The 18,243-nt window shown below is 31.3% G+C and overlaps 2 protein-coding genes across 3 annotated transcripts; one reads left to right on the top strand and one right to left on the bottom strand.

The window, feature by feature from the left end:
- Positions 1–82: 82 nt before the first annotated feature.
- Positions 83–9,748, bottom strand: LOC144845023 (ubiquitin carboxyl-terminal hydrolase 39-like). Of its 2 annotated transcripts, none has more exons than XM_078702141.1 (12): positions 9,626–9,748; positions 8,942–9,005; positions 8,167–8,261; positions 5,044–5,180; positions 4,280–4,432; positions 3,519–3,744; positions 2,863–3,054; positions 2,362–2,504; positions 1,974–2,116; positions 1,683–1,824; positions 1,130–1,216; positions 83–966 (listed from the first exon to the last, which is right to left on the bottom strand). In XM_078702141.1, exons 1-12 carry the CDS (start codon positions 9,681–9,683, stop codon positions 913–915), a joined length of 1,494 nt encoding a protein of 497 aa, XP_078558267.1. In that variant the 5' UTR covers positions 9,684–9,748; the 3' UTR covers positions 83–912. The 2 variants fall into 2 exon arrangements, with proteins under 2 accessions (XP_078558267.1, XP_078558266.1); XM_078702140.1 differs by having other exon boundaries at positions 9,623–9,723.
- Positions 9,749–9,765: 17 nt separating this feature from the next.
- Positions 9,766–17,641, top strand: LOC144845022 (poly(ADP-ribose) glycohydrolase-like). The gene is made up of 17 exons (XM_078702139.1): positions 9,766–9,894; positions 10,164–10,282; positions 10,647–10,743; positions 10,876–11,103; positions 11,424–11,595; positions 11,916–12,035; positions 12,296–12,379; positions 12,632–12,799; positions 13,370–13,530; positions 14,010–14,101; positions 14,423–14,559; positions 14,892–15,039; positions 15,403–15,481; positions 16,056–16,164; positions 16,547–16,652; positions 16,874–17,002; positions 17,318–17,641. Exons 2-17 carry the CDS (start codon positions 10,189–10,191, stop codon positions 17,449–17,451), a joined length of 2,058 nt encoding a protein of 685 aa, XP_078558265.1. The 5' UTR covers positions 9,766–9,894; positions 10,164–10,188; the 3' UTR covers positions 17,452–17,641.
- Positions 17,642–18,243: the final 602 nt, after the last annotated feature.

Here is an 18,243-nt window from a genome sequence, read left to right as displayed (position 1 = left end):
GTCCTAGTGGGAACCAAGCTTTAGTGTATTTATTGTTCTATTGTAATGATTTGTTTGCAATAACAAAAACACAAAGACAATGTCATTTTCTAGAAATATATTACAAGAGATTTGGGAATTGACAGGTTTCTAATGCATTCAAACACATAATGAAGTATTTAACTATTAGCTACTGTATTTGTATACATTATTAACTGGATGATTTGCACAGTAAAGAATAAAACATTGTAAACAAATGCCTGTAAGATGATCCCAAGTTCTATATGAATTTAACAGCAACTTCTATGCAATATGTAAAAGTATGAAGGAAAAATATCCTCCATGGTAAAAGCATTTTAACTCGTCCTGAAATTGTACCCATTAGCAACAGGAAGTTGCTATACAACAAAGGTTAGAAATAGAAGATCTTTGCAGTTAACAGAAGATTACCAAGATAAAATCATCACTGCATTCTGATGTTGGTAATATCATCGCAAGTGAAGAGAGACTAATTCACTGTTTATTAATAGCCTTTTACCGTTTTAAATGGGATTCATACATCATCATTTTTGTATACATTTCAAGCAAAAAGAAACTACCCAGCAACAGTGCCAACAATATATAAATGAGTAAAAATTAACAAAATAATGTTATAAGCGTTTGCAAGGCAACCGGATATACATAGTTGTACTGTCAATACAGTAATTATTTGAATAGTGTAATGCAAGATCATTGGTGCCAAAATACAATTAATTTACTTGCTGTGTTATATAGGATGGTGAAAATCTTCAATGACAAATTACAGTAAAAAAGTAATTAAAGCATTATTAAAATACAAAACTAGATTAACAACTAAAAATTAAATGACTATACAGTATTACAGTAGTACAATGTGCTATCCTTTGAATCCATAATGTATCCCAACATTTACAATCATGTTTTGGTTTGTGTTGGCGAATTTACAACTTCTTTTTTTAATTCCCAAATCTATAAAAAAAAAAAACCATTGATTAAATATTTTTATCTACTACATATTCGAATACACAATCAATATTTAGTTTAAAAAAATTCAATAGGTAAGATCAAATTCAAAGATGACTATTCCACACATTTTTGTCAATTAGGTTGAATTCTGTTGACTACAACTTACTTGAATATAGGCCTCAGACAGTGCAATCATTTGTGGCAGAATATCAGACACATGCAGATCTTGAATCTCGTTCCACTTTCCAGTTCCCTGATGATTGTACAAAACATTAAAATCTCATTATAACAGTACTTTCAATTCAGTTGTAGATTGAGGGGTGTTTGAATACTTAAAACAACTACTTTCATAGGGAACAATATGTAATAATCTGCGACCTTAAGCTCTGTCTATACTATCAAACTAGTTTGACAAAAAAGCGTGATGTGCCCAAATATGGTAGTGATATTCCCAAATATGGGCACATTTTTGTCACATAAAGTTTGATAGTGTAGACAAGGCTGTAGATTAGATGAAATGAATGTGTACTTAATTTTTACATTGGTATAAACATAAAGTTGGTTGAAATGCTCTGTTCAAAGTGGAACATTTTTGATTTGAATGTTTTTTGTTTGTTTTGGAGTAAAGGAATATTTTCCCCTCATTTAAACTGTTTACAAATTATCTTCATCCAAATTCACAAAATTATTTTCTAATAAATAAGTATTTCTTATATTACCTTATGTAGAATGTGGACACGATAGGTGCCTTTGTTGGGTTCACCATCATGTACGATGTTTGCTATGAGGTCATAGCTAGTATGTGGATGAGCTTTACGCACAGCAGGATCAGCTGATAAATACTCTTTTAAATCAATATTCCTATTGAGGTATAGAAAACATTATATCAGTTACATGTTGAGAGAACAATATGACATAAAGTGGTACCATCTTTGTTTTTGACACACCAGTAAAATGGTTGTATTAATTAATGACTACAGGTAGGACAAATAACAATTTGATTCACTTACTTGACTGGAAAATTAACAATGGTTCGATTCTTCTCTACAAAAAACGTATTTTTGTTGAAACGTTTGAGACAAAGTATAAGGTATGGAGGTAGCCTGGTAAGCTCAAATCTTTTAATGGTAGAGTCTTTATATGTCTTGTATTCCTGAAAATAAATAACTGCTTTAGTATATAATAATTTGTAGTCTTGTTTCTTTAAACTTTGTTTAATACAACAAAATATGTGTTGGTTGGTGAGGTAGATAAGTCGCTACTACTTGTTATACCACTAAGCAGGGCCTTTTTTTTTACACTGTAGTTTAACATCAATAATTACTGTGTTACTGTTAGAGTAAGTAGGGATATCACAGTAATTATGACATGTTTTTATCTCATCTCAATTGTCTTTACCTTTTCTGTGGTGCCATCAAATTTAGCCATAAGTGTTGCCAAAGGAATCTGTGGAATAATGTTTTGTTCTAACTCATCTCGAAACAGAGGAGCTCTTGGGATATCTAGCATCAAGTACAGGAATGGTGATTCTATTGATGTCTCTATAAATAAAGATCGATGCAAGATAATCAACAAAACAAAATAACTAGAGTAATTATGGCTTAACTAGAATAAATATCTGTTTAATTTTTAGTAACCACACCATTTTGACAAACTGAGGGCTCTAACTTGTTGCAGCAATGGTTTGGGTCAGGGTAGTCAGGTTGAACAGTTTATGCTCAACAGAATTTATGTTTAGGTTAGGGGAGGAGTGTGGTCAAAATTTAGCCTCCATCATGCTCTGCCACAAAAGGTTTAACCTCCTAATAATACACACGTGACACATACACATAGAATAAGCTATCCCCTACTGCAGTGCTCATTTCTGTAAGCCCTTTCATAATCAAGATGAAAACTTACCTTTGTATTCCTCTTTTTTTAAACACTCTTCCTTTTCTTTTTCTGTTATATCTACTGGTAAAACCTTACGTGAGAATATCTTCATAGAACCCTGAAACACTTGGTAAATAATGCTACTGCTCTTCTTTTTTGTTCCATTTAATGCAATATGAAGCGTGTTCAAAAACCAAGACAGAAATTCTACTGGGTCTCCTGAAAGATAAAAATAACAATAGATGAAGATGAGATGCAATGTATATTATATATATAATATTCTAATTGAAGTGATACATGTTGAGCGAGTGATAAGACTGTGAAATCTTAATCCATATTGGAATGGATTTGAGGCTCACTCGCTCCATGGTTCTGGTGGTAGAACGGGTCTTCTTGGAAAATGACTATAAACTGCAAACTGTAGTGCAAAAAATCATTGCATGCACCTTAAAGAACTTAGTACATCTTTAGAGACGAGTAGGAGATTACTCCGGTGTACTAGTTCATACAGCCACTGTCGTGGACAGACGAGAGAGGGCTAGAATTTGCAGCACTGACATGATGTGACCCTTAGAGATGAAGCATGTAATTGAGAAGTTCACAGTGATCGTTGGGATGGCGCTATAGAAATGGACAAATTATTATTCAGTAATATTACTTTTTACTTGTTCAAAATAACAAACCTTGTTGAGTGATTTGAAATTTCTTCTTACTGCACAAAACCACAGATTGTAACATCTCATGTGGGCTGACATGAGCTTTGAAATTACGAGGATTCCACATCTTTCGCATCAATTCACCAAATCGTTGTGATAGAAGGCACAAAATGTCACCAGGAGGTCGCTTTATGTGAATGTAATTTTTCTCTTGAAGAAAGTACAGTTGTAAGGGTGTCACATTTGATAAAGCCTATAGGAATGGAGAAGTACAATTTGTAAACCTCTGTCTACACTATCAAACTTTATGTGACAAAAAAAATGTGATGTGTCCATATATTGACATCATGATGTCATATCACTACCATATTTGGGCATATCACCACCATATTTGGGCACATCACCACCATATTTGGGCACATCACACTATTTTGTTACATAAAGTTTGATAGTGTAGAGTTTATGGTATCAAATTTGATAAATGGAGAAGTACATTTGTAATGGTATCTAATTTGTAAAATGCATTTAATAAAAGGATACATACTATGATATGTTACTCCAGAAATCTATAGCATAGGTGACTTATCTTTTTTATTTTCAAATTATTGACCATGACGGTCATGGCACCATATTTGTGAAAGAATTAATTTTTTAGAAAATCGAACATGGATAAATGAAAACTTTGTTAAAAAAAATAATATATATCTACTTGAGCAGGATGTACTGAGCCTTACCATCAGTAAAGAAATTACAAATGTTTGTCATCACATAATAATATTGCAACTTACGTGAAGTAGCACATTGCAATAGTCATTGGCTTTGATATTGTTTAATCCCACAATTCCTGGTAGATATGTTGTACCGTCATAGGCTCTTGACATTTTGGAACTTGTTTCTAAAGCCTTAAGTAGATCTTCGGTAAATGTTGGTCTCAATACATACTACAGGCAATCATAAATTAAGTAAATTACTATTACATCATTATTTTTTCTGATTACAAAATAGTAGAGTAACATTTTTTAAATCTAATTAAATACATTTCTTTATAAAATAATTTACAGTATAGCACACAAGATTCATGTTCCTATGAACATTACTGTATTTACAATCACTGAAATGTCAAAATTATTTATTTTTAATTCAAATTTAAATAAAGTAGAAACTCTAATAAGGGGACACCTTTGGAACCCAACAAAGTATCATGTTAGGTGTCAGCTACTGAATATTGTTACATATTATACAAATATTTACTGGGCTGAGGGGCATGGTTAAAAATATAGCCAAAGGTGATCTTGAGACTATACTGTATCCAGAGACGAATTAAGGTACTGTATGTCTCAAGCTATATTTTTTACTGTGCCCTGATAAAAGCACAGTAAATAATTGTTTTATATATATATATATATATGATTGGAGTAGGCCTAACTAGTGGTGGCACAGTTTTGGGTGTCCCCTGAATATGGGTGTCCCCTGAATATGGGTGTCCCCTGAATATGGGTGTCCCAACGGAAGGGTTCTACTGTATTTTACATTACTACAATCCATAACAAACCTTGATATCATCTAAGGATGAATCAATGATCTCATAGTTATCTGGAAGACAGTAAAATCTAAGATTGTGAAGATTTAGAAACACATGATGGTTTACTTGCACACTATGTGTGTATGCATGTGACTTCTGGCCACGACCTGAAATATAAACAAACAAATAATAGTAATACAATGTGAGATTCTAAAGTAAAATTTAATGAAAGTCAATATTTTTTAGCCCAAATATACTGTAGTAGGGGGCATTCCACAGTATTTTTTTGTTACGGACGGGACATTTTTGAGAATATAACTAGACATATCTTAGAAATAAAAAAGAATACAAGATTCAAAGTAGAATAAATGTATACATATATGGCCAATGTTTATTATGAAAGTCAAAAAAAGAAAAAAGACTGTACAAAAAAAATTTTATTATGAAAATTGTATGCGTCGCGGATGGGACGGCAAATGGACATGACTTTTGAGAAGGTTTACGTATTGTAATATTTCTCCTCATTTAAAAGAGGTTTTTTAATTTGTTTTGTACTATTATGTTGCCAGATAGTTGTTTTAGATAACTGAATGTTAATTATAAAAATTGAACTGCAAATTTATTAATAAATATGATTTATATGTCGTTACGGACGGGACATTTCTAACGTCGCGGACAGGACAACTTTGTCCACGTTAAAAAATTGTATAATTTTGCTATTAAAAAAATTTAAAAATAAGTTTTTTACATCAATGTAATCTTTTATTTACAAATCAAAATATAATTCAACCTTTGAAACACTGTTTAAAAGTTTATGTCAAGTGAAAATATTAAAATTAATAAATATGAAATATTATTTATAAAATTAATTATTCGAAGAGTTATAACGAGAAGCAATATTGTAAAATGTTATCAAAATATTTATTTACACTAATATAAAAGTTATGCTTGGCATATTAAACAAGACTTCAAGATATTAACACATTTAAGGCGAATCTTTAAAAATTGGCGTTGGCGTTTGATGTCTGAATTTGTTAGTGGATCCAAGTTGCATCTGAAATTTCCTTCTATCCTTGCTTGGATTTAATAACTGTAGGCCTACTTCTATTAAAATTCAATCTTAATTATTTAGTATCTGATTTATTTATAAAAGGTTCTTGGTTGCAAATTCACCAAAGAATGAAATCTACAAAGCGTTGACCGCACCCAATACTCCCATTCATACTGGTCATGTTGTTTGGATTTCGGTATTGTTCTTTTGTGGATTGTTATTTTAAATACAGACCACAATGTTTTGTGATTAATAAACAGTTAACACCTTTGTACAGTACTTTTCAGCCTACAGTACAAAAACACTTTTTAATTCTTACAATATTGTCATCACATCCATAAAAAAAATGTCCCATCCGTAACATTCAATAAATTTTTATGGTAATGTTTTTTTAATAAAAAAATACAAGTTTTAAAAAACTTGTTTAAATCTATTGCAATTTAATATCCTTAGGAGTTGAAAATTAAGATTTAAAATTAGGAATTAAATAACAATTTTAAAGCCATTACTTCATTAAACACAAGTGAGGAAAAAACCCCAATCGAAATGTCTCAGAAGTAACAATTATGAATTTTGAAATGCAAGTATGAAATTAATAAACAATTTTAATAAAATACTTTATTATGAATAATTGGAGCTTACTTTAAAAAAAAGTAAATCGTAGTATATTTATGGGCAAAAATGTTAACAAGATGCATGGTTTTATTATGAAATAAAAAGGATTTAAATGATATGTGCCGTCCTTAACAAAAATGTCTGTCCCGTGCCTACGAAAAATGTCATCCATATATTTTTGAATATATAAGATATTTTCACCAAAAGTTTCAAAATATTTGTTTATAATGTATTGCATATAGTTTTAAAAGGGGAAAACAAAATATTAAATTGTGGTATCAATACTTTTAACTGAAATGTAAAAAACACCATAAAACTACTATTAAAATTTTGCGGATGTGACAATTATGAATTTTGAAATGTATATATGAAATTTAATAAACAAAATATGTGTTATAAAATGCTTGAATATGTACAATAGGGACATAGAGTAACTATATCTGGCAAAAAAATGTTCAAAAGATGCATGGTTTGTGAAATAATTAGGATTTAAATGATACGTCCCGTCCGTAACAAAAATGTCCCGTCCGTAACAATATATTTTTGAAATATGATATTTTCATCAAAATCTAAAATTTTCAAAAAATGTGTTCATAATATAATGAGATATAGTCCTCAGGAGGAGAAAATGAAATATCAAGATTTTTGCATCATTACTTTTAAAATAAATGTAAAAAAACCGCCTAAAACGTCGCGGACGGGACATTTATGAATTTGAAATGGATGTATGAAATTAATAAACAACAAAATTTTAATTAAATACTTGATTATGTATTATTGAGACATAAAGTAACTATATCTGTTGAAAAAACAGTAATAAGATGCATAGTTTATGAAATAAATAGGATTAAAAATGTCCCGTCCGTAACGCCAAATATGACCTTTTCATATTTAATATTCAATAACTTAAAAAATCAATATCAAAAAAATAAAAAAAATTTTATTTAATAAACTTCAACATGTCTACTTTGAGAAATGGCCAAGAGTTACATCAAAATCAGTAAATGAAATTTTTAAACCCACGGACCAAATACTGTGGAATGCCCCGTAGACAAACATTATTATTTACCTATACTCTATTATTTACAAGCATTTTCATTTTTTGTTCATACTGTATTCTGAGTTGAGTAAATAGTTGAAAAGCAATCCTTACACTACATTATTTCATGATTATTAATCATTATATTCAAAAATGTTGTATGATTATCGTACTGTACACAATCAGTAAATCCAAATCATACACTACTAACTTTAAAGGCATGTACTTTGTGACATGTGTGTTTCGATGCATTGTGCAGAAATTATAAATGTTATCATTTGGTAATATCATCTACAGCAGTAGTTTCATTTTATTTATTTGACAAAAACGTCTGGGGCTTCTAAAGAGACAGAGAAGCTCTATAGCTGGTAAGCCAGAAGTCCCAGAACTACTATGTAGACCTAAATAAAAATTGGATACTATTTTATTCAGCATTGAGACAACTTACCTTGAAAGTACTTTCCACAAACAAGACAGGCATAAACATTTAAATGGGACAAAGACACAGAGCAGAGTTTCTCAAAGTCAAAGTCCAGCAGATGCCTGTTAGAAATAATAATTCAAAATAATTAAGATCTATAATTACCCAACTTGAACTGTGTTCAAGTCTGGTCATGTCAACTGTGCAAATTTGCATCTAAACTTTACATTTATTAACACTTGATATGAAACCAATTAAAATATAACTACAACTTTTTTATAACCCTCACATAATTTGAGAATAAATACAGCAACAATGATTGTCAAATCTTCAGTTGATATTAAATTGATTTTAGACGCATTAGAGGATGAAAGTGAATTGTGAACTGTAATACAGTGTGTGATAAATTGTGTACAAAAGTTGTTAATATGGTAAAATCTGAAATATAAAGGGAGATAAATACTACGGAAATGCATGCGTACCTGTACAAACTATGCACAACTATAATTTTGCCTAAAATTCTGCTTCCAGGTTTTGAGTCCAAGACTGTACAGAACACTGCATGGTGGCATAAAGTGGCCAACGATTATACTGTCAATTCAAAGAATCATTCTGCACAAACATGCATGCAATTTTTATGTACTACAGATGTTACCGAAATGAATACATCGTGTTTGGTCCAAAAAAATAACTGGGGTAATAATGTGGAGCGCTTAGAAGCATTGTGCAATAAAAAAATGGTATGGCTGATTGTGTATTTTGCAGTGTTACGAAACATGTAATTGTTATATATTATTATTACCTGTTGATTGTGTCTAAATATGGACAATTTCGACTCATTTCAACTTTTAAATGTTTTGCTTTATCTGTAATAGAAAAAAATGATTTAGACACTAGTATAGCTGTATGGTATCAGGTATAGTTAGTGGAGATATTTCATTCGACGATGACAAATTTACTGCCCTGCCTTGTTCTAAAAAATAGTTAATTTTTCAACTCAATATTCTTCTTACCATCCAACTCATAAACATTCATTAATTTGTAAAATACACCCCTATCATCATAACGGTACAGCCTAGTCCAAAAAGGTGAAGCACAACAAGGAGGCCAAAACGGTAATTATTAGTATTTAGTAACTCAAACTGATCAAAAAATTCATTTAATTTTATTTATTTACTCCTGATTTTTGTAAACAATGTTTTTGTAGTTTCGCTTATTTTGTCTTTTTTATCGTGTAAAAACCAATAAAAATCCGGCTTTCCTCCTCCTTTTCGGTTAATCTCATGTTTGATTTAAAATGTTAGGGCGCGACCGAATAGTTTCTAGCTGTGATTTCAAGTAATTTTCATTCTTTTAGGCCCCGTAAAACGTTACCAAAATAACACAAAAAACCTATATTGGGCCTACACATTAGTATCCTTATTTATGATAGCCGGTAATAAGAGATTTGACAATTATAAACGTTTGACAATGAAATAATTACCACCTTCTTCTTCGTCATCAGAGATATCATCATTTCTTCGCTTTTTGGGAGATAAAGCCATTTTTAATTTAGTTTTGTTAAACCACGCGCTCTCTAAGGCCAGGCCGCCGCGGAGAGTGTCAGATCGGCGGCGTTGCACGGTGGGGGGGAAGAAGCGGCCGCCACACACACTCACTGAAGCTTCCTTGTAAAGGAGTCTAAAGTCGCGGTCAATAGCCTAACCCCAACTAGATTGTGAAATTGAGTTGTTTTAATTGATGCAAAGAAGATAGGTACTGATAAGATAGGCATATAACTAATGTTGAATTAAATAGGCATAATTTGTTCATTGTAGTAGATTGTAAGTTAACAGATTTGTTTAAGTATACAAGTTCCTTTATAAACTAAAAAACTAGCCTAGCCTAGGCCTACAGAGTAACATAGGCCTAGGCTAGCCTATAATTGCATATTAATGACAAGACATACACTGAAATCGGGGACGATTCGGCCCACTTTTGGAAAATTTTTTTAGAAATTAAATACTGTACTATTTCTTTTGCAGAAGTTGGAATGGGTTTCAAGAAGAAATGAGCAAATCACCAAAGAGAAAACGGTTAAAGCAATCTACACTTTCAGATATGTTTCGTATTCCCAGCCTTGAACGTCAAAAAAAGCAATCATGTATGTTTAACTGCAAATCAAGTCCATGAGGTGTAATTCAAGCAATTGTATTCAATAACTAAGTTGTAAAAAATGTATATTACATAGCCTGTACTAGAACATGATTGGTAGAGAAAAGTTAGATCAACAAGGGCTTTTTTTGACAGATTAATTTTTGTGTAATTTTCGTGTCCCCGTCATTATTAGAGTGCAACATAACATTTTAAAAATATAATTTGACTTACAATCCTCTAATTAAAAGAATCTATTATCTATTAATTGAAACTTAATATTCAGAAAACCTTTTGTTGTTGGTTTTGGTAAAATTGACTCATAGTAAATTTGGACTAGGCCTATTAAATATTTTTATTTTTTTTAATCAAAGTTGAAGAAGAAGTTTTAAATGAGCTTTTCAATCCAAGTGCTGACAGTGAGTTTAAAAGGCAACAGAGAAAACTGTTAGCTGAAGCAGCAGAAAACAGGTAAACCGTTTGAATGAACTAAACATTTTTTTTTCTAACTTTGTTATCATATCCCATTGTGAATTCTTTTTAAAATAAACTTCCATGTAATGTTTTGGAAAACAATCAGGAAGAACGTATATTTTCTTATAGGAATTGTAATTCTGGAGAAATCAGCAAAGAAATCCCAAGAAGATGCAATAAACAAGCAACCTCTAGTAGTAGTGGGTGCCATAAATTGTCATCCAATGTTGAATCCATAGCAGTAGACCAGACTCCTGATGAACCATCTACTTCAGCAGCTGCAGCTGCCTCCCTTGATTTGTCAACGTCACCTACTTTAGAATATCACTTTGATGACTCACCACCATTATTTTCAGAGTAATTAATCATTTTTTAACACTTATTACTTAATGATTATTGGATGAATGTTTATTATGTGACAATGGTTACTGTGTATTAAGTTAGAACAAACAGACAGGAGGCTTTATAAACATTTATCACTGATGATAGGTTAACTTTTTATATTCCCAACAATCAAAATCAATTTGACTTTCCTGTATTATCCTTCCTATATCATTATCTTGCATACAAATTATTCAAATTTTTTTTAAATTGAAATACTGTCCACATAAATGCAGCTTTCGCTATACTGTACATGTGCTCATTTGTTTTTTGTCATAATGTTATTTAATCTTCAGTTCAGAACCACAGTCAAGTCAGGGTGAGGTCAATGATTCAGATATAAAAGTTCCATCACTTAGCAGAGAAAAGAGTTATGGTGTACCTTACAGTGCTTTGAACAGAAAGCCAGAATGTAATGGAAAGCCTAAACAACTCACACCAACTTCTGAGCACACGATACTCTTTAGGGTAAAGACAACAAATTCTTCTGTTTCAAAACCCATGGCAGTTCAATGCAAGAATGTATGTTTGCATTTAAGCGTGGTTCCCACTAGAATGCAACGCAGCGACGTATCGACGCAAAGTGCTGTATTGCGTAATCACAAGTGGGAACCGACGATGCAATAGTGCTGCAAACATCGCAGGTTTGATTTCACACAGACGGGGGCAAACACAATTATTAGAAGGGCATTTGCTTACGTTGCGTAGATTGCGTCGCTAGTGGGAACCACTCTTTAGAATGCAATTTCTCCATGACAAATGCAAATTTAAAAATGTTGTTTTTGCAGCCTCATATTCAGTCCGGACGTGTACCTTGTCCATATCCTGATGCATATTGTGATCATTGGAGCAATGATTTTGTGAGAATGCCATGCTCAAAGGAAAACCTTTATCCTTATCAGGATGAGGTAGGTGTAAGCGATGTATTAGTGTGTAGAGAGGTGGCAATGGGACATCTTAACAAAGCCTTATTTTGCCACTTGAACCTCCTAGCTTTTAGTATTTTTTTCGGATTGAAAATATATTTTTGTTGATACTATTGCTTTTAATAATCATGCTATAAATTAAACAAATTTATCAATTGTTACTTTCACTTACATTTTGAATTGATGAGTAATGTACAGTATTCAAATTTTAGTTTTTATAAATCTTTATTTTTTAAACTTAGAATGGAAAGAAAGTTTTAATTAGTAGGTGGGACATAATTAAAACCACACTGGAACAAGGCATTAGAAACTCATCAGATTTAGAGGTAGGTACTGTGCATATAAATGTGAACACAACATAAAATATATCCAAATGCAAAGTGAATCAATTTTAAAGGCCAGTTTCCACCAAACAATGATGGAAAAAATTTGATTTCGTTTGTAATGACTACAGAGTTGTATACATAACAACAGACCAGTGTATTGGGAGAGTTGCTGTAATTTATGCTCATAAACAACCTGAACTAGTAAACAATGGATATACACAGACATAGGTTTAAAAAATCTTTTTTTTACAGAATGCTATATTAAAGTACAATGCCAGATATTGCAATAAGTGGAATTTCCAGGGCCTGCATAGTTTTTTTGGTCATGTTTTGGATGAGAGTGAGCATGATCATTTCTTTCAAACGACAATGCCAGCTATAATAGATCTTGCATTACAACTGCCAAACATATGTACACAGGTAAATCATTGGATTGGGTTGTTTTTTTTTGTCAGGATGTTTGATACATTTTTGTTTTTTTGTATGTATTTGCATGTAACTATTTAATCATGTTTTCTAACCTTGGAATACAAATTTCAATCATGTATTTGACAATAAATTTGAATTGAATGTTACTGTAGTTTAATTGAGTAAGTATTAATTCTAAGATACATTATTATAACTTTTTTCCAAATGCTACACTTTAGTTGGATTAAAGTCTACATTTCAATTAATTTATTAATTTACTTGCTATATATTTATTTATGTACAGTAAACTTGTTTGTGTGACCATTGATTTTCAGGAAAGTTGATATATTGGTGATAATAATAATGAGCTAATGAATAATAACCAAAAATAAACAACAATAAACAATTGTAATTCAAATAAAAGTGTTTTGTAGCAGCCTTAAATATTGAAATTGTTGGTGAACTTTTTATTTCACTTAGTATTTGTTTATTGCTTTAGTTTCGTATGATGTTGTTAAAAGCCTTAAGTCAATTTTGTCCAAATACAAATTGAGTGATTTAAAAAACAAATTGTATTTATAGAGTCCACCTCTTTTGAAATGCAAGAAAAATCACGCAATTACAATGACTCAGAAGCAAGTTGCTAGTCTGCTAGCTAATGCATTCTTCTGTACGTTTCCAAGACGTAATACTCAACAGAAGAAATCTGAGTACTCCTGTTATCCTGATATCAATTTCAACAGGTTAGATACTTTTTATACAAATATATTTGGCCACAATAACAAAATAAACTTACCACCTGTATATGAAAATCAGTTTATATACATTTAAGACTGGAAAGGAGTTCAACAACAAAATTTTAGCAATTAATGATTAGTAATGAATTTACACAGTATTTCTCATCCATTAAACAACTGTGAAAGGTACAAAAAACAAAAAATTGTTATGAGATATGGTTCCTTACAGTATGTACACTAGAGTTAAAATTTAAAAAACAACAAATTATATCAGGCAATTGTAACAGGGAACAACAAATGGCCTAATTTCTATTATAAAGTTACTTTGAATAGAAATTTGATTATAATATACAGAATGTGTTTCTAAATTAGTTTTAACTTCAGGATAGAGTAATCTACCTGACTGATTGAATTAAAAGGTTTTCTCAAAGACATTTAATATGCATTATCATAATTTAATTGGTTGTGGTTGTTTTTAAATTTAGATTATTTGAAGGAACCTATTCTGGTAAAAAGAAGAACAAAGCAGAGAAACTAAAATGTATTTTAAACTACTTTCGAAGGGTTACAAGTCAAGGTTTGATTATTGTTGTTACTTATTTAATTTAAATAAAAATATGACTGACAATCTTTCAACGAATCTAATTTTTTGTTGATTCAACAAATACAAAAATTCATTATTTGGTTATTACACACCTACTGCAGTACCCCATTAAAATAATCTGCTGCTAGCCTTCTTGAATCATTAGGAATTTTATGAGAAGACTGGAGGCTAGGCCTAAACACTTTTAAAAAGGCAGCACTCAAATTTGAATCTTCAGCAGAACTGTTAAAGATGACGTATAATACGTGATAATCGAAATCATATCAATCAATGTTTTACAAATTTGTTTGACAGAGCCTACTGGTACTATCACATTTAGACGTTGTGCAATAAGTAATTTTCCTGATTGGAATCGATGTAATAGAAAACTTTGCAATCTTCATGTCAGTACTCATGGAACCATTGAGGATCAAGGCAAAGGGATGCTTCAGGTACAGTAGTTAAAATAAATTTCAATCAAACTATCAAAGATAAGATTATTGACCACAGCAGGACTGAATCAGCCACATTTAAAACAGTTACCTATTGAAATGTATGATAATATATACTTGCACTGATGAAGGGCTAGTGTTTCCCGAAAGCTCTGCTAACTTTTCTGGCTGTTTTACTTTATCGTTTTGATTTAGCTTTTTGCTTTTTTTTGTATCTCCATTGAGATCCAGCCACTGATACCCACAGCATTGTCATTTTTCAGTATTTTGCCTTTGGAATAATATGTACATAACTGTAGTCTTTTCTTTTCAATTAATGTTGTTTTATCCAGATGGATTTTGCTAACAAATTTGTGGGTGGAGGTGTTCTGGGTTATGGAAGTGTCCAGGAGGAGATTCGATTTTTAATTTGCCCAGAGTTGTTAGTATCAAGACTTTTCACAGAAGTTTTAGATGACAATGAATGCTTACTAGTTACAGGTATGTATGGAATTTAATATCAAAATCATATCAGAATATCAATTTGTTTGCTGGTGGAAAAGAGTAATTTAAGAAGATTGATTAGTAAGGATGGTGGTTGTATTACATTTTACAGGCTAGCTAGCTTAACCTGTCTGGCGAGTGACTAAACCAGGCTTATTTATGGTTGTGTACTCTTTTTTGTTGCTATTACTGTATATTCATTAAAATATTGAGATTTGTTGATGTGATATTGAAATTGTAAATATTATTGTATATGTGTGACCTAGTGAGGAAGTATAATGAGTCCGAATGTAATATGTATTTTGACTTTATGCTTGTATTTTCCTGTATTAAAGTATCATCTGTGTTTCTTCACACTAGGTCCTGAACGATTTAGTGATTATAAAGGATATGCTAATACTTTTGAATGGAACGGAAATCATGTTGATAACACTCCAAGGTACTTAATTCTTTTTAAATATTAAATTGGTCATCAATGATAATAACAGTCGTCAAGATGAATAATTCTGTAAAAGAATGAAAAATCTACTTAGGGTTTTTTTTTTAACAATTTAATAATGGTATTATGAAAGTGATTATGTAGAAAGTATAGTAATATTGTAAATAGAAAAAGTGAAATATAAGTAAAAACCAGTCAAATCTCAAACACGTTTTTTACTGGAGCGCCCCCAACAATTTATTCTGAACATTTTCAAGTTCTGTTATGTTTTAAATTGTATTTAATAATATTATTTTTTTAATTAGATCCCAAGTTTTCTCATGTTCAATAAAATACACTCTGAAAACCGAAACTTTCCTGAAAACCAGATTTTAGACAAGCTAAGGGTGTCCAGTTTTGGCTGTAAATGTGACCAGCATAAATCGATCACTTTGTTTGAATGTATTTTATTTCTAACACTGTGTATCATAATATTTTTGTATATGCCCGTTTACAACCCTTCTGTTTTAAACTTATTCAAAGATATGAAACTTCTTTAAAATTCATTCTACAAGATTTTATCTTTTTTCGACAGGGATGAATGGGGACGCCGCTACACAGAGATTGTAGCAATGGATGCATTAAGATTTCACTCCAAAGGCAATCAGTATAGACTTGCTTTGCTTACTAGGGAAATGAATAAAGTAAGAAATACCTGAAATATCTCACAATTTGTACCATAAGGTATGCTTACCAATCAATGTAAAGTACCTAACAATTTTCCATGGAGCTGAAACAGTACCAGGCTTAAATTATATACAAATATGGGAATATGTAGCTATGGTGATTGTGAAATACTGTATTGTATCAAATCAATTATTACAAATTATTTAGTAATTCAGAAAATAATGTTTAATTGGTGTAAAACATGTGCGCAATTTAATAGTCAATGCAGATTGCGTCCACAATTGTTTTGCGCAAATAGATCAAATCTACAAGCATAACCACATTTAATTGCCAACATTGTAGCTACGTTACCACTACATAAGAGTGACGTTTTTAACAACCTTATGGCTTCTCTTATAGGCTTATTGTGGTTTTAATGATAGTATGACACCGGTCGTAAACAGATCAGCTATTGCTACTGGTAACTGGGGATGTGGTGCTTTTGGAGGGGACCCTAGGCTCAAAGGTAAACAAGCCTATACATAGTACAGCATACAGTCAATTGCATATTAAGACAACATATTTCTTATAAAAAGTAGCTATAATTGAATTGTAGCACAAAATTCATTATTATTCATCAGTAATTATTCATGGCACTTTATAGCAATTATACAGGGAGTCTCTTAGGTTTTCCTAGTAGAAAATCAACAGAGTACAATACCTGAATTGTTTGTTTTGTACTTATAGCTCTTTTGCAATTAATGGCTGCAGCTGAATGCCAGAGAGACATGGCATATTTTACGTTTAATGATGCAAGGCTATGTAGTGACTTGCACAATGTCCACGCATTCTTAATACGTCACGAAGTTACAGTCAGTAAGTAAATCTTAAATGGTTTTCGATAGGTTTTCTGTTTAGTGAAGACAAACATTCTAGGTGACATAAACAATGTTAGCCTTCCCAAAAAGTTAGTAGTTATTTAGACCTTTAAGCACAGCTCAAAGGTTTATACTAGGCTAACGATCTAGAGGAATGCAATCTGTATTTGTTATTCAGAATTGAGTACATGTTCTTCTGGTCCCTTATTTATACTAATACTTGTCAGTTATGATATTTCAGTAATAAATTATCATCACGATAATATTTCAATTATATTACTGTATCTTAAATGTAGTTTTTGGTATTCCCTAGGATCGCTGTTAAATGTGATTCAACAATACAGTAAAAGTGGACAGTCTCTCAGCCTGTATGATTACATATATCAGTTCTACACTAAGTACAACGAATCAACAGATGAAGAAGATCAAAATGCTTCAAATACATGATTGGTACAGTGAATAATGATGACCAACAAGAAAATAGTATTTGTCAATATGACAGAGATCAACAGCTATTATGTGTGCCGTGAGAGGAGTTCCTCCACCACATGTACCTTTATGCACACATGAGTAAGAGCTGTATTATCCAATTTAAAGGAAGAGAAATAGTGTTGAAATCATACCAACAATTTATAATGATGTAGACTCGAAAGCAAAGTATACCATAAGAAAATAGATACATTGTAGTCAATGAAATGTTGGGAAACGAAGAATTAGAATTTTATATTATTATAATGGATATAACTTTGATAAACACTTTGATATTTGATAGGAAGTATATAAGAGTGATTATTTATTTAAAAGACAGTGTATTTATTTAAATATGATGAATATGTACTAAAAACTCAATTTGGTTATTGTGAACAGGGGCAGATCCAGTGTTATAGATTAGTTGGGCGGGCTAAACAGGGGGCTGTTAAAATTTAGTGGGGGATAAAACCTGTTTATCCCCGCCTAGATCCGCGTCTGGTGAATAATTCATGATGGTGTTAGTTAACACATCTATACAAAGATGTTGAGGTAGTGCTTTTACATAGAACTTGAATTTTATGTACATAACAAATATCCAGATTGAAGCATGGATAACTATGGTCTTGAAGGTTAACATGAATACATACTTGTCTTTTGACAAACCAACATGGGCTCTGTGTCAGTCCAGTAAGAATGGATTTAAGTGATATGCTACAGTATCAAAATGTTCATGAGAAAGTTCTTTGTGTTATAGTTAAAAAAGAAAAA

Source organism: Antedon bifida, chromosome 6, assembly GCF_963402885.1.
Source record: "Antedon bifida chromosome 6, ecAntBifi1.1, whole genome shotgun sequence".
Taxonomy (NCBI): domain Eukaryota; kingdom Metazoa; phylum Echinodermata; class Crinoidea; order Comatulida; family Antedonidae; genus Antedon; species Antedon bifida.
The sequence above is the reverse complement of the archived record's forward strand: the minus strand, read 5'-3'. Positions and strand labels throughout refer to the sequence as shown.

Excerpts from the sequence above, each read along its gene's own strand:
- LOC144845023 (XM_078702140.1), bottom strand. The coding sequence starts at position 9,683 with ATGGCTTTATCTCCCAAAAAGCGAAGAAATGATGATATCTCTGATGAC. Across the intron at positions 3,055-3,518 it reads ATTTCAAATCACTCAACAAG|GAGACCCAGTAGAATTTCTG; the intron begins GTTTGTTATTTT and ends TTTATCTTTCAG. Across the intron at positions 1,825-1,973 it reads ATTGTTAATTTTCCAGTCAA|GAATATTGATTTAAAAGAGT; the intron begins GTAAGTGAATCA and ends ATACCTCAATAG.
- LOC144845022 (XM_078702139.1), top strand. The coding sequence starts at position 10,189 with ATGAGCAAATCACCAAAGAGAAAACGGTTAAAGCAATCTACACTTTCA. Across the intron at positions 10,283-10,646 it reads ACGTCAAAAAAAGCAATCAT|TTGAAGAAGAAGTTTTAAAT; the intron begins GTATGTTTAACT and ends TTTTAATCAAAG. Across the intron at positions 12,036-12,295 it reads TTTATCCTTATCAGGATGAG|AATGGAAAGAAAGTTTTAAT; the intron begins GTAGGTGTAAGC and ends TTTTAAACTTAG.